This window comes from Gastrolobium bilobum, unplaced genomic scaffold (genome assembly GCF_033153095.1).
Source record: "Gastrolobium bilobum isolate Gb01-03AN ecotype WA unplaced genomic scaffold, APGP_CSIRO_Gbil_v1 utg500, whole genome shotgun sequence".
In the NCBI taxonomy this organism is placed as follows: domain Eukaryota; kingdom Viridiplantae; phylum Streptophyta; class Magnoliopsida; order Fabales; family Fabaceae; genus Gastrolobium; species Gastrolobium bilobum.
Window position 1 is genome coordinate 1,256,277 of NW_026896335.1, and position 14,638 is coordinate 1,270,914.

General features: G+C 36.2%; 1 protein-coding gene and 1 pseudogene across 1 annotated transcript; one reads left to right on the forward strand and one right to left on the reverse strand.

Annotated features, from left to right (window-relative positions):
* Window positions 1–813: 813 nt before the first annotated feature.
* LOC133299095 (2-hydroxyisoflavanone dehydratase-like) lies at window positions 814–1,767 on the reverse strand. The gene has a single exon (XM_061498519.1). The coding sequence runs from the start codon at window positions 1,765–1,767 to the stop codon at window positions 814–816; it is 954 nt and encodes a 317-aa protein (XP_061354503.1).
* An 8,738-nt stretch (window positions 1,768–10,505) lies between these two features.
* Window positions 10,506–11,488, forward strand: LOC133299198 (2-hydroxyisoflavanone dehydratase-like; annotated as a pseudogene).
* Window positions 11,489–14,638: the final 3,150 nt, after the last annotated feature.

A 14,638-nucleotide genomic window follows, 5' to 3' on the forward strand; every position in this document is an offset into this window, starting at 1 on the left:
CAAAAAAAAATTACCTAATTCGGATACCCGAGTCAAAAATTATGGACTTCCAAAGTTTTACGGTCAAATTATTGACTTTTGGGACACGTGGCAGCACTTGGTGAAACACACCTAGATGAGACGTGTCTCTCTCCTCGGTCATGCCCGGATGAGATGTGTCTCTCTTCAACTTGGTCACGCTTCATGTGGGCGTGACTCACGCTTAGATCACGCCCCACATGGGCGTGTTTCCCTTTATTGGAACACGTCCCATGTGGGCGTGTTTGACTGCTATATTTTCTTAATTAATTTCAAAATGACTATATTTTCATAATTTTTTATTAAAAAAACAATAAATTAATTTTTTTTTTCCCCTCATTGTATAATAAGCAGAACATTGTAGCGGCACAAACGTGGCTAGTTAACGTGGTTTCTGGCTTACTATATAATAAGCTAATTTCATCATGAGATAATATAAACAAAACAGCACCTCATATCCGTTTGACTCGCATAATAAATCAATTAATCACAAAAAAATGCTTAATGCACAAAAGAAAGTGACAATACAGAAAAGAAAATGTATACAACACAAAACATTACATTATACTTTATTTGATTGTTCAATATTGAAAAAGAAAAAAACAACTCATAGCAAATTTCTAATTTTTTTTATCGATCACTCAGTTAAAAAACTTGATAACGTATGTTATCAAAAAAAAAAAAAAAAAAAAAACTTGATAACGTACAGATGTAAAATACAAGTGTACGGAGGAAAAACCATTTGTGTTCACTTCAAATCAACTTCAACAGAATGCTTAATGGAAATTCTTTTTTTTACTGGAGGAGAAAATCAGCAACGCGTTTCAGCATTTTCTTAGTATTTGCCGATTCTGGATTGTGAATATGAAAAGCATGTCCCTCGCCTTCGACTTCAAACAGCTCCAGTTGACCTTTCCAACCACTCTTCTTCACAGCCTCAGAGTACCAAACCCCTCTATCCCTAATCGGATCCCATTCAGCAACACAAACAAGAATCTTAGAACACCCAAGCCCAGCCAAGCTAGGTGCCCCATGAGCCAATGGATTGATCATAGGGTTGTCAATGCCACCAGGCGCAGATGGATAAACCAAACCCCATACCAAAAGGGGCACGCTCTGTTCATGCCCTTCAACAGGTTCAGATCCGATTGGCTTTGAGCTGAAGAAATAAGAATGAGAAAGAAAAGCACCTAAGACTTTGACAGAACGAGGTAAAACCTCAACCCCAGCACGCATGGCAATATTATGGACAATATTACCACCAGCACTGTCACCACCAATGAAAACTCTGTCAAAATCACCATGTTTGATAAGCCATGGCTCAGAATTGGTGGCTACCCATTTAAGAGCATCCCAGCAATCATCATAAGCTGCAGGAAGAGGAACCTCTGGGGCGAGCCTGTACTCAACAGAAATGACCAGAACATGTGCGTTGGAGACAAACAAGTTGAAATAGTTATGGTGGAGTTGGTTGAAGGCAGATTCAAAGAAAAATCCACCGCCATGAAAGTAGACCAAGATGGGGACTTTATGGTTCTGGGAAAGGATCGATTTTGGAAGGTATAGACGAGCGGAGATAGGAGGGTTGATAGAGATGACAACGTCTTTGGATGATACTCCTGTGGTTGGATCTTCAAGCGTGGGTGGCACAATTGGAGAGTTTTGGAGGCGCTCAATGGTGCCATCATTGTAAACTCGGACAAGGTTCGGAATATCCATGGTTATCTCTTTGTTGTTCGCAGCAGCCATTGCAAAGAAAAAAGGTGAAGGCCGAAAACAAAGCTTTGGAGGTCGATGAGTATGGGGAGAAATTTATTCAGTGCAGTGGTTGTAAACACGGCTCATATAGAAGTTAATCCAGTTAGTAAGTAGATTTTTTATTTTTTTATTTATTCGTATTTTATTTTCTTAGAGTAAGAGACTAAGGGTGCGTTTGTATTGACTTTTCAAAAAAGTCTTTTTTATCACTTTCTTATTTTAAAAGTATTTTTTATAAAAGTTATAGCTATTTAGATTTTTTAAAAAATATTTGATTTTTGAAAAAAATATTTGACTTTTGACTTCTGCTTTTTTTAAAAGCTAAAATTTTTAGCTTATGAAAAAAGTAGATTTTTGACTTTTTTATGACTTTTGTTTTTTTTAAAAGCAGGCATCCAAACAGACTTTTTTCGATAAGTGTTTTTTTTTTAAAAAAGTAACTTTTGAAGAAAAAAAAGCTTATCCAAACAGGCTCTAATTCCTTGGAGGCGGCGTGCCGGCGTAGCGCGAAAAAGTTTCACACTTTTGCTGTTTTTTTTAAAGTTAAAATCAAGGGAAAAGTTCACCAATGCTCTTGTGATTTGTTTCAGAATCACTTATGCTCCTGTTGTTTTTTCTATCACATATGCCCCTATGATTTTTTATTTTTTACAAAACACAGGGGCATATGTGATAGAAACCACAGGGGTATAGGTGATGCTGAAGCAAACCACAGAGACATTAATAAAATAAGAGTATTTTTAATTGTTTACCACAAAAAAGGGTATTTTTAATGCTATCTACAAGAGAAAAACAATAGGCTATAAAAAAAAAAAAAAAAAAAAAAAGAGAAAAACAATATAAGTGTCTCATTTTAAATTACAATAGTACTAGTGCTATGCTAAATATGCGCTCCACGGAATTGCGGAAATTTTTTTGCTTGCGGCGGTTGCAAATTAACCAGACTCCACCGAATCACATTGTCCATATTTGATAGCATATTACCGAGAAAAATATGGTAGGACATTGGGGCTTCGCCCCTTAATGTTATCAAAAAAAAAAAAAAATATGGTAGGACAAACTTATCTCCCCGATTCCCGTCAACGAGTTGGTGGCTTCGAAAACATCACCCACGAGGTTCAGTAGGCGGGATCTCTCTTTCTGAGTCCACGTTGCATGACCCAAAGATTATATAATGCAATTTACCCGTATTATTTTTTTATTAAATCAAGAATTATTTTGATACCACTAGCTAGGTCATCCATACGTGGCTTTTTTTTTATTTTTTCGGTAGACATCCGTGGCTTTTATAATTTATCAGTTATAATAATATTTTTATTTAATAAATAAATATTTAACATATGATTTGATTAATAATTTAAAAAAAAAACATTATCAGAAGAATAGAGTAATAGGTTATAGTTATCTCTTTTTTCTTATCAGATCTTATTATCAAGTTTGTTATTGTTGATTCAAATTTAAATTAATAGTTCTTATTTGATATTATTTATAACTGTTGATTTGATTTTTATCCAATGATTATGAAATTGATGATGAGAGGTGATAAAAAAATATGGTAAATATAACCTCTTCCATCCGAATATTTAATAGAAAAATTTTCGCTGAAAACTTTAGTAATATAAACATATATATTTACAATCTTATGATGTATAAGAGAACACCCATATTTAAAATTACTGTGAAATAATTTATTTATAAAATAATTAGCTATATACTTTACTTTATATATACATTATGATCATTTTTATTTTTTATTTTTTTTTGTTTCCCAAGAGTATTTCCATCCATTTGTATTATATTTTTCCCCTTCAAGTACTGAGCGTGAAATTTTTTACTACTAGCCCTAAGATGCTTTGCATAGAAATCGAAGTAGTGACCTTTAAGCCACAACGTTCCTTGGGTATAAACAACTTACCAACTGTGTCACTGTCAGCCCTTGGGGTTCATGTCATGATCATTTTATATTAACGTAACATAAATTCTGAATTTTGACCGATGATTCCACTTATATTTAATGACTCTTATTTTTTAATATACTCTCAAACACTTTTACGTATTTGTAGGAGATAATCTTATTTCCTACAAAATAAGAAACATTAAACTCATTTTTTAATTATATGAACCATTGGATATGACTTGATCAATGAAAAAATAATGAATGTAAATTTTTTTATTCTCATGTCGATGTACGAATAATAAATCTTACACTTTATCATACATGTTAGATTAGGAGATATTTGAAATTGAATTACTGTTGTAAAGATTTAGATTATCTTTCTGTTTATGTTTCTGTTTACAACAAATTCTTGTTTAAGAAGTTGTTAGAATATTTTTAGGAATTAGTTTTGAAGATAAAGTGTATAAATACTCATTCTCTGTAAATGAATGATATGAATGAATAGAAAAGTATTTCAGAAGTTAAAGTCTTGACATGGTATCAGTTGTGTTCTGATCCAAGGGAATTTTTATCTTCCATTAATTATTCCATCGTTTCTTACCTTTACCCAGACCTATTTTCTTTTTTAAACCCGAACCCAATTATTCCATCGTCTTTTTACTTTCCCCTAACCCAGACCCATTTTTTTTACTCGAACCCAAACCAGTTTCCCTTTCCCATTCCAAATCCCTAATCCATTTCAATGGACACAACGAATTCATCCCCTGAAACCAACCCCACCGCCGCGTCTTCCCCTGTTGCTCCTCCACCCTCCAACATCATTATCCAACAAGATATCTCATCTTTCCCCATCACCGTTGTTCTAGATGACAACAATTACCCTCTTTGGTCCCAGTTGCTAGAAATGCGCATTGGAGCGCGTAATAAGTCCGGATTTCTCACCGGAACGTCCCTGAAACCACCGGTTGGTGACCCTTCGTACGATTCATGGGTTACTGACAACAAGAGAGTCAAGAGCTGGCTCATAGACTCCATGACTCCCTCTTTGATGCAGCATTTCCTGCGCCTCGAAACGGCAGCGGCCATTTGGGATGCCGCACGAAGAACCTTCTTTGATGCTTCCGATGAAACTTGCTTGTTTGAGTTGAATCAACGTTCCTTCACAACGAAACAGCATGGACGCCCACTCTCTGTCTATTACAATGAACTCCTTTCCATATTTCAAGATATAGATCATCGTACCTCCTCTCAGGCTGACACCGTTGCTGGGGTTGTCCACATGCAGTCCTCTATCGTTCGATTACGTGTTCACATCTTTCTCAGCGGTCTTGATGCTGAGTTTGATCAGGTTCGCGGTGAAATCCTCCGCAAAGACCCAAAATTGGATCTTGAGGGGTCTTATGCTTACGTCCGTAGGGAATACCAGCAACGCGTCACTATGAATCGTCCAACTCCTTCCTCTGAGTCCTCAGCCATGGTGGCCAAAGGCGGCCGTCCATCATCTGGTCCTCCAAAGCTTCGCAAAGATTCTTTTCCTACGAAACCACTCTGCTCTCACTGTGGAGATGTTGGTCACCCCAAAGCTCGATGCTATGAGATCATTGGGTATCCTGATTGGTGAGATTTTACTAAAAAGCCTCGCCGGAAAATTCTGCACAAAGCTCCCACACCCTCACTGGATATGACTTCTAATTCCTCTTCTGCCTATGTTGTGTACGAAGGAGTCCTTGGTAACTCTCCTCTCCCTTCTGCCAATGCTGTTTATGAAGGAGTTCCTGGTAAGTCCAATGCGCTCCTTACATTATCTGATTTTGATTCCTGGATAATAGATAGTGGTGCATCTGATCAAATGATTAAAAATCATACATTGCTGACTGATTTTCCCCCTTCCCCTAAGACTGAGATTTCAACTGCTAATGGTGGTTCATCCGCCATAATTGGTCAAGGTTCTATATCCCTTTCTCCTTTGTTACATCTTAAATCTGTGTTTGTTGTTCCCTCACTCGAATTTAATCTCCTCTATGTTAGTCAGATTACGTTTCATCTTAATTGCTCTGTGCATTTTTTCCCTACCTCATGTATTTTCCAGGACAACCAAAGGCAGAAGATCCTTGGTTATGGTGTTAGAAAAGGCAAGCTCTACTTCTTGGATGTCTCTTCCTGTAGCAACGAACTCTCTCCTCGTGCATCTACTACCTCTGCTGTGGACAAAGCAAAAGAAAAAATCTGGTTATGGCATCGCAGACTGGGGCATCTTTCATTCCGATATCTTCATAAGTTGTTTCCCAAGGATAAATGTTAGTGATTTCCATTGTTCAGTCTGTGCATTAGCTAAAAGCCACAGAATTCCTTTTTTTCCAAGTTTTAATAAAAGCACTATTCCATTTCAAGTTATCCACTAAGATGTATGAGGTCCTGCAAAGGTCCCTTCCCTTTCTAAATCCTATTACTATGTAACGTTTATTGATGAATGCTCTCGTATGTGCTGGTTGAGTCTTTTAAAACACAAAGGAGATGTGTTTTCTGCGTTTAAGAATTTTTTTTATATGGTTCAAACGCAGTTCAACAACACAATTCAGGTTCTTCAGGCTGACAATGGAATGGAATGTATGGATGGAGGTTTTAATGATTTTTTATCTTCTCATGGAATCAAACATCAGACTTCGTGCTCCTACACTCCTCAACAGAACGGTTTGGCTGAAAGAATGAATCGTACTCTATTGGAAGTGATTCGAGCATCCCTGTTTGGCATGAATGTACCTTCTTCGTATTGGGGAGAGGCTGTTACCTCTGCTGCCTACATCATCAATAGGACCCCCTCTAGTGTCCTCAACTTCAAAACCCCCTACCAAACACTTCTCTCTCACTTCTCTATCCCTCACCCCTCTAATCTTGAACCTAGGATATTTGGCTGCACCACATATGTCCATATTCCCAAAAACCAGAGATCCAAGTTAGATCCATGTGTCAGAAAATGTATTTTTGTTGGTTACTCAGATGTTCAAAAAGGTTACAGGTGCCTTGATCCCTCCTCTCATAAATTCTATGTCACATTGGAAGTCACTTTCAGAGAAGATGAACCATACTACTTAGGGGGAGCCTCCACTTCTCCTTCTCAAGGGGAGCATCCATTACCAGTAATTAATAGAGAAGAAGAAGCTTGGCTTTCTACTTACATCGTACCACTTAACAACTTGCTTCCTGCCGCAAATGAACAACCAGCTACACCAGAACATAATCAGTCCGTGGCTGTCCAGAATTTTCAGCCTGAAGCAGCCCCACATGACCAACCAGAAGCAGTTTCCACTGCAGTAAATGATGGTCCACAAAGTGAGATGCCTCATCTAACACATATAACCGAAGGATTTTCTCTGGCTGCCCCAGAAATTCAACATAATACCGAGGTAAATCTTATTCCTCCTTCTGTTTCACCTCCTGACACACACATCAGAAAATCCTCTCGAATAAACAAAGGTATTCCGAAACAATTGTATGAACCTGACCGACAAGTCAAAGCTAAATATCCTCTCAGCAATTATGTATCCACTCAACAATTGTCCGAATCATATGCATTATCTATTAATCAATTATCTAGTGTGTTAATTCCAAATAGTGTACAGGAAGCACTGGATGATCCAAATTGGAAGAAAGCAATGAATGTGGAAATGGAAGCACTCTAAAGCAATTCAACATGGGAATTAACATCTTTGCCAAATGGAAAAAAACCAATTGGGTGCAAATGGGTGTTCACAGTCAAATTAAAGGCAGATGGAAGCATAGACCGATACAAAGCAAGACTGGTGGCCAAGGGATATACACAGAAGTATGGGATCAACTATCAGCAAACATTTGCTCCGGTGGCTAAACTCAACACTATAAGGATTCTAATCTCCTTGGCAGCCAATAGGGGTTGGCCTTTGAAACAATTTGATGTTAAAAATGCATTCCTAAATGGCGATTTGGAGGAAGAAGCTTATATGGACATACCACCAGGGGTACAACTAACCCAGTCCAATGAAAATCTGGTCTGCAAACTAAGAAAGGCATTATATGGACTCAAGCAATCACCAAGAGCATGGTTTGGGCGTTTATCTGTGGCAATGAAGAGATTCGGATACAAACAGAGTAATTCTGACCATACTCTGTTCTATAAACACAGAGCACAAAAGGTAACCATTTTAATAGTGTATGTAGATGATATGGTATTAACAGGAGATGATCTTGATGAAATGAAGTCTCTGGAACAAAATTTAGCAGCAGAATTTGAAATGAAGGATCTAGGACCTCTAAAATATTTTCTTGGGATAGAAATTGCAAGATCAAAGAAAGGCATCTTTCTAACTCAAAGAAAATATACTCTAGATCTCTTATCAGAAACAGGAATGTTGGCTTGCAAACCAGCTGAGAATCCCATTGAAATGAACCACTCACTTGGTATATATCCGAATCAAGTAGAAGCAGACATTGGAAGATATCAAAGGCTAGTAGGGAGGCTAATATATTTGTCACATACTCAGACAAACATTGCCTATGAAGTTGGTGTGGTAAGCAGATTCATGCACTCTCCCAGTGAAGATCACATGAAAGCTGTATATCGTATTTTGAGATATCTCAAGGGAACACCTGGAAAATGTATCCTCTTCTCGAAAAACAGCAAAAAGAACATTGAAGGATACACTGATTCAGATTGGGCTGGGGATAAAACTACTAGACAATCTACCTCAGGTTATTTCACATTTGTAGAAGGCAACCTAGTCACATGGAGAAGTAAAAAACAAAAGGTTGTTGCAAGATCAAGTGCCGAGGCAGAATTCAGAGGTATGGCTTATTGTATCTGTGAGCTTCTATGGATAACAAATGTTTTAAGTGATTTGGGAGTTAATTATGAACTTCCCATGAGCCTTTACTGTGATAACAAGGCTTCTATTGAGATTGCTCATAATCGAGTCCAACATGATAGAACAAAACATGTTGAAGTGGATAGGCATTTTATAAAGGAGAAGCTTGATCAGAAAATCATCACTACACCGTTTGTTAGATCAGAAAGTCAACTAGCAGATATCTTGACTAAAGCAGTCTCAGGAAAAGCTCTGGATAATACAAGTGGCAAGTTAGGCATGTGTGACATCCATGCACCAACTTGAGGGGGAGTGTTAGATTAGGAGATATTTGAAATTGAATTACTGTTGTAAAGATTTAGATTATCTTTTTGTTTATGTTTCTGTTTACAACAAATTCTTGTTTAAGAAGTTGTTAGAATATTTTTAGGAATTAGTTTTGAAGATAAAGTGTATAAATACTCATTCTCTGTAAATGAATGATATGGATGAATAGAAAAGTATTTCAGAAGTTGAAGTCTTGACAATACACATTGTTCTAAGTGCATTTGACAACTATAATTTTAATAATAATTAATAATTAATTAATAAGTATAACTTAGTAAATTACAAGCGTCAAGATGTACATGGATAAACAATAGGTTCATCATCTTACACCATTTAGACATAACAAGTCATAACCATTTTATTATAGGGTGGTAAAACGTGTTGGTGGGTTGAATTCATATCGTGTTTAAGTTTGACCCACAGGTTAATGATCGAAAATTGAAACCCGGAATGACCCTCCGTGGGTAGTAGGTTACACAGGTTGACCTGTAAAAGTTTAAAATTTGATTTTGTTTTAAAAAAATAAAAATAGAAGAGAAAAACCGAATAAAATATGCAGGCTGTGTCAAAATCACCAGAGTTTCAATTTTATTTATTTATTTTTTGGACAAATTTTTTTTTGCAAGTTGACATGCGAGTCAATCCATGATACAACATGTTTCCTTAACCTCAAAGTCTCGATTGTTGGACTTGTTAACCATTTATGAATTGAGTCTTATATCGGGCGTGGGATAATTCAAGATCAATTTAATAGTTTCAAAACCGTAATTGATGGTAATATGCACTTTGCAATTTTACACATTAGTACTACTCCATCCCAATTATCAGGTTCCTTCAAATGAACTTTTAGATAAATTGTTCCACCCATTGACTGCCCCCACATAAATCGGGGCAACTCTCTCACCACAAGCATTGCTTTACAATTTTTGTATAAAGTTCTATGACGTTATCAACTAAATCATCAAAATTTGGCATGTAACCAGAGTGTAATACAGTCATACCTTCCGTACCATTCTTTAGTTCTGGTCCCCAATAGTAGCAGTCTTGCTGCATTTCAATGAAAGATGCTCGGAGCCGTCTCCGCGAGGGTGCGAAGGAAGCCACTATGTAAATAAGTTGTAGGAATTGGAGAAGAATATTGGTAGCTACATAGGATACCACTTTCCTTTCCCATGCGACTTGTCTTATGATTTCTTAATGATATTGGCTATTTTAAATGGTGGACTAGTCCAGCATTTGCACGTTAAATCTGTAATCTCGTTGCCATTATTCTTCTTGTTTTATTGAAAAACCATCATTCAATAATTGTATTAAAAAAGGGTTTATTTTTCTTATGTTGCACGGACAAATTGTCTATTGCAACACATAGAAAAGTGGATGAGACTTATTTTTTTATTTTTTTTAATGGGTCTCATCTTTATCTTTTTGTGTGTTGCACGAAACAATGTTTTCGTGTGTTGCACGAAACAATTTGTCTCATGAGAAAAATAAAACCCATTAAAAAACCATGTAATGATTCTCGTCTTTTTGAAACATTTTCTTGAGTCATACAATAATACTGTATGAATTCATATATATAACTCCCCCGTGAGCCTTGAGGGCCATTAAAATTGGTTCTTGGACAACACATTTGCATCCACATTTTGCAATTGCAGAGGTAAAATAAAATGGCTTCCAATGAAGGCACCAAGAAGGAGATAGTCTCACAGATTCCCTCCTTCATATATGTCTACAATGATGGCACCATAGAACGCCCAAGAGACCAACCGAGAATTCCACCCTCACCAGAAGATCCTGCAACTGGTGTCTCATCCAAAGACGTTGTCTTCTCTAACGATCCTCACCTCTCTGCTCGACTTTTCCTTCCACAATTAACACAATCCAATCACAACAAAAAATTCTCCATCTTAGTCTACTTTCATGGCGGTGTATTCTGCTGTGAATCAGCCTTTGCATCGCACCACCACAAATACTGCAACCTCATAGCTTCTCAAGGAAATGTTTTGATTGTTTCCATAGAGCACAGGAAAGCTCCGGAGCATTTTCTCCCTGCAGCGTATGATGATTGCTGGGCTGGTCTTCAATGGGTTGTCTCGCATGCCACCGAAAACTTCAACAACAGAGACACATGGCTGATGAATCATGGTGATTTCAGAAAAGTTTTCATAGGGGGTGACAGCAGTGGTGGTAATATTGTTCATAACATTGCCATGCGTGCTGGGGTTGAAACTTTACCTGGTGGTGTCAAACTATCTGGTGCTTATCTTAATCACCCCTACTTCTGGGGTTCAAAGCCAATTGGGTCTGAACCTGTTACTGGGTTCGACGATACCGTGGCGTCTCTGGGTTGGAAATTCTCGTACCCTTCAGCGCCTGGTGGGTTAGATAACCCCATGATCAATCCAACGGCTCCTGGGGCACCCAGCTTGGCTACACTTGGGTGTTCTAAAATGCTTGTTACTATTGCTGGTAGGATCGCTTTAGGGACAGAACAGTATTGTATTGTGAGGCTGTGAAAACGAGTGAGTGGGAAGGGCAACTGGAACAGTTTGAACAGGAAGAAGGGGAGCATGTTTATTATATGTTCAATCCGGAAACTGAGCAAGCCAAAAGATTGATAAAAATCGTGGCTGATTTTCTTCACCAGTGAAAAAAACTTCCATTGTCGTCCTTCTAGTTTACGAAGGGTTTCTTATAATTTAGTATTTTACATTTTCCCTTGTTTTAAATCTGCAATAATAATAAAATTTGTACTCATCTGTTTGTTTACTTCGTCTGGTTGATAAAATGCATCATGAATAATATGGTAATAAATCAATCTAATTATAAGTCTTATTCTAAGTCTTAAACCATACCAAACTTATTTAGTTTATATGTGGGTCCCATATGGCTTGGTTAGTTGGTTTCTCCAATGTCAGCTTGGAGATTCATTTTCATATGTGGTCCCTTGGTATTATAGAGGGGTAAAATGAAAAATAAGTGTGAAAGGGAGCACAAAATTATTCAATAGTGTGGGCCATAAAATCGTTGAAGCGCTGTGTGGGTCTAGAAAGTGAAGTTTGTCAAGTTTATCGTACAAGTAGTGTTTTCTTCTATTATTCTGTTTTTTTATTAAATTTCCAACACTCTCTCTTTTGTTTGCTTACTCTTGGTCTTGCTAAAGAATATGTAAGTTATTCACAAGTATACCTAAGTACAAGTAATATAAGGTTTTTGAGTCCGAGATATCATTTTCACAAGACTCTTGGCAATGTGAAATAATTGCAAATATTATAAATGCTAAATTGAAGAAAATAAAAATTGTCCACAAGAGGAAAAAAAAGAAAAATAACAGAAATGTAACGTATAAACTTCTTTTTGAATATTTGTAAGTTACTTGTAAACTGTTGACTTATGTTTAAAGAAAATAAAGATACAAAAATAACTTCAATCTAAAATTTCTTTTTGGCTTTGTGGGCTATTCTAAGGAAAATTTTTAGATGATTAAAATCAGAAATAGCAAGAGATAAGACTGGATAAAAATATTTTTTAAAAAAATCATGTTGAGCTTTCGGTTATTCTTTCTACAGCATTGAAAGAAATGCTAATTACAAATTGCTCAATTCAAATTCTCAGTTAACGGATCATTCTTGTTGATTTTAATCTCTTAAAATTATTTTATCCACAACCTCTATTCACATATCTCTGTGCTAAATGCAGTGAGGACTCTTGTATTTCAAGTCCACAGTTACATGGTGGATGCCCTTATCTCTAAGAGACAGCCCTTGAATGATCTCTTATTCAAGCCCATGTGCTTAATGCATTTTTTAAAAGCAGCTACCTCTGGATAATTTCTTCCTAATTAAACATCTAACGTCATGTCTAAATGCAAAATGTTTAAACAACAAGTATGTCATTAAACAACTGAGAATTCAAATTTAACAACAATAATAAACAAGCATTCAACACTGAGGTTCAGGTAACCTAGACTCAACCTTCAAATGTTTAGCTCATATCCACGAGGGTTGAGCTACATAAACAGTAAACAAAAATTAAAAAAAAAATTACAACTCAAATGGAAATTTCCATGTAGAAGCTATAACCACAAAATAGCTCTGCAAGAGTGCTCAGAAACAAAATCAAAAACTACTCATCAAAATAAAATTGCAGAAAGAAAAGAAAAGAAGAAGACCAGGAAGAAGATGAAGAAGTCCCCTACATGGTGCTAATTGCTCCTTCTATAGTGTGCCTTCTACACATGTAGAAAAATGGATTTAACTTGGGTTACACTTTTGTGGAAAAATTGTGTTCGAGCATACTTTTTGGGAAGGCTTGTGGTTTGATTTGTAAAGAAAAATCAAGATGAAAAGATGGTCAGTGTGGACTGATGGCTAGTGTGAGGTGTGGTTCAAAGGTGCTTCCAATGAGAGAAATGGCTAGGATTCAGTTGCTGAGAGATTGTTAAGGAGATATGCCTTTTTGATGGTCTTAATAAGATTCCCCTCTTCCCTTATTTTTGTCTTTCTTTTGTCATCTGAATTGGGTCTTGCAACATTGGGCTTTGATTTTTTTCTCATCATTCCTTGCTTGGGCCTTATCTCACATAGACACATTTGGGCTTTTAAAAGTCCTGCATTAAACAATCCAACTAAGTACAAGAGTTTTATACACAAGCAAACATCAAAACCAATTTATCATGAATTTCATTGCAACTAAAGATTTAATCACTCATTTCTTTTCAATTGAAGATCACCAATTTACACAGTTTAAGTCTCATTTAGGAGACTTATCACTTACCCAATCGCTTCCGGATCCTTCTTTTTCGAAGCTCGCCCGGTTCGACCTGTGAGGGTTCTTTGTTTGGTTTTGGTTTTTGTTTTTGTTTTTCTTTTGGTGTTTGTTTGGATTATTGTTTTTTTTTTTTTTAAAAAAAATTGAATGTTTTTCGACAATCGTTTTGAGATTGTTGTCACCGTTGAGTAAGCTTGATGACGATTGTTGAAATTTTTAATTTTTTTGGATGATCGGATTGAAGATTGGTTTTCTTTGTTGAGCGTTCAAGTTGGTATTATTATTATTATTATTTTTGCTTTTTGTGTGTTTGGTGTTGTTGTTTCAGTTGAAGCTATTGGTGAAATTTGCATGTTCGAATTGGAGTAATCTGTTTTGGTGATGAATGATTGGGATAAGAACGTGTTAGTTTCTGATTTTGGATGTTTGGTTTCCTTAAACTCACAATGATAAATAAGTTTGTGTTAAATAAACGAATCAACACAAATAAAGATTGCAGGCGATATCTCCAGACGTATCGAAGAAGAATTGTCCTTGAAGAAAGAAGCGAAGGTGGGTTATTTTGCTCAAAATATCATAATATTTGACAATCAACTAAACACGAAATTTTTATTGTACGCACCATTCATTCGATGCGACCCACCAATTAAAATTGGAGTGAGAGGATGCAAATCATATGGATGAAAAGTTAAAAAAATGATATAATCCAAATGTCAAAAAGTAAAAGGAAGTCGTATGTGTGCCTGTTGCACTAAAAAAAGTACTCCAACCAAACATAACCTTAGTAGATTTGAGCAAATAATTCGGATAATTACTTTCCTTGCATATTTCTGGGAATTAGTAAAAAAAAAATTCTCCTTTACTAAATGCCTCATTAATTCATTATATTTTTTTTGGATATATTTATTTATTTTCACATTTTTTCTGCAATTTTCTTTTGGTAACTTACAATTCATCACCTTACACTTTGTTTCCTATAAAAAAATCACTACCAATTTTTAATTAAAACAATTAACCTAGGGTTTCAAAC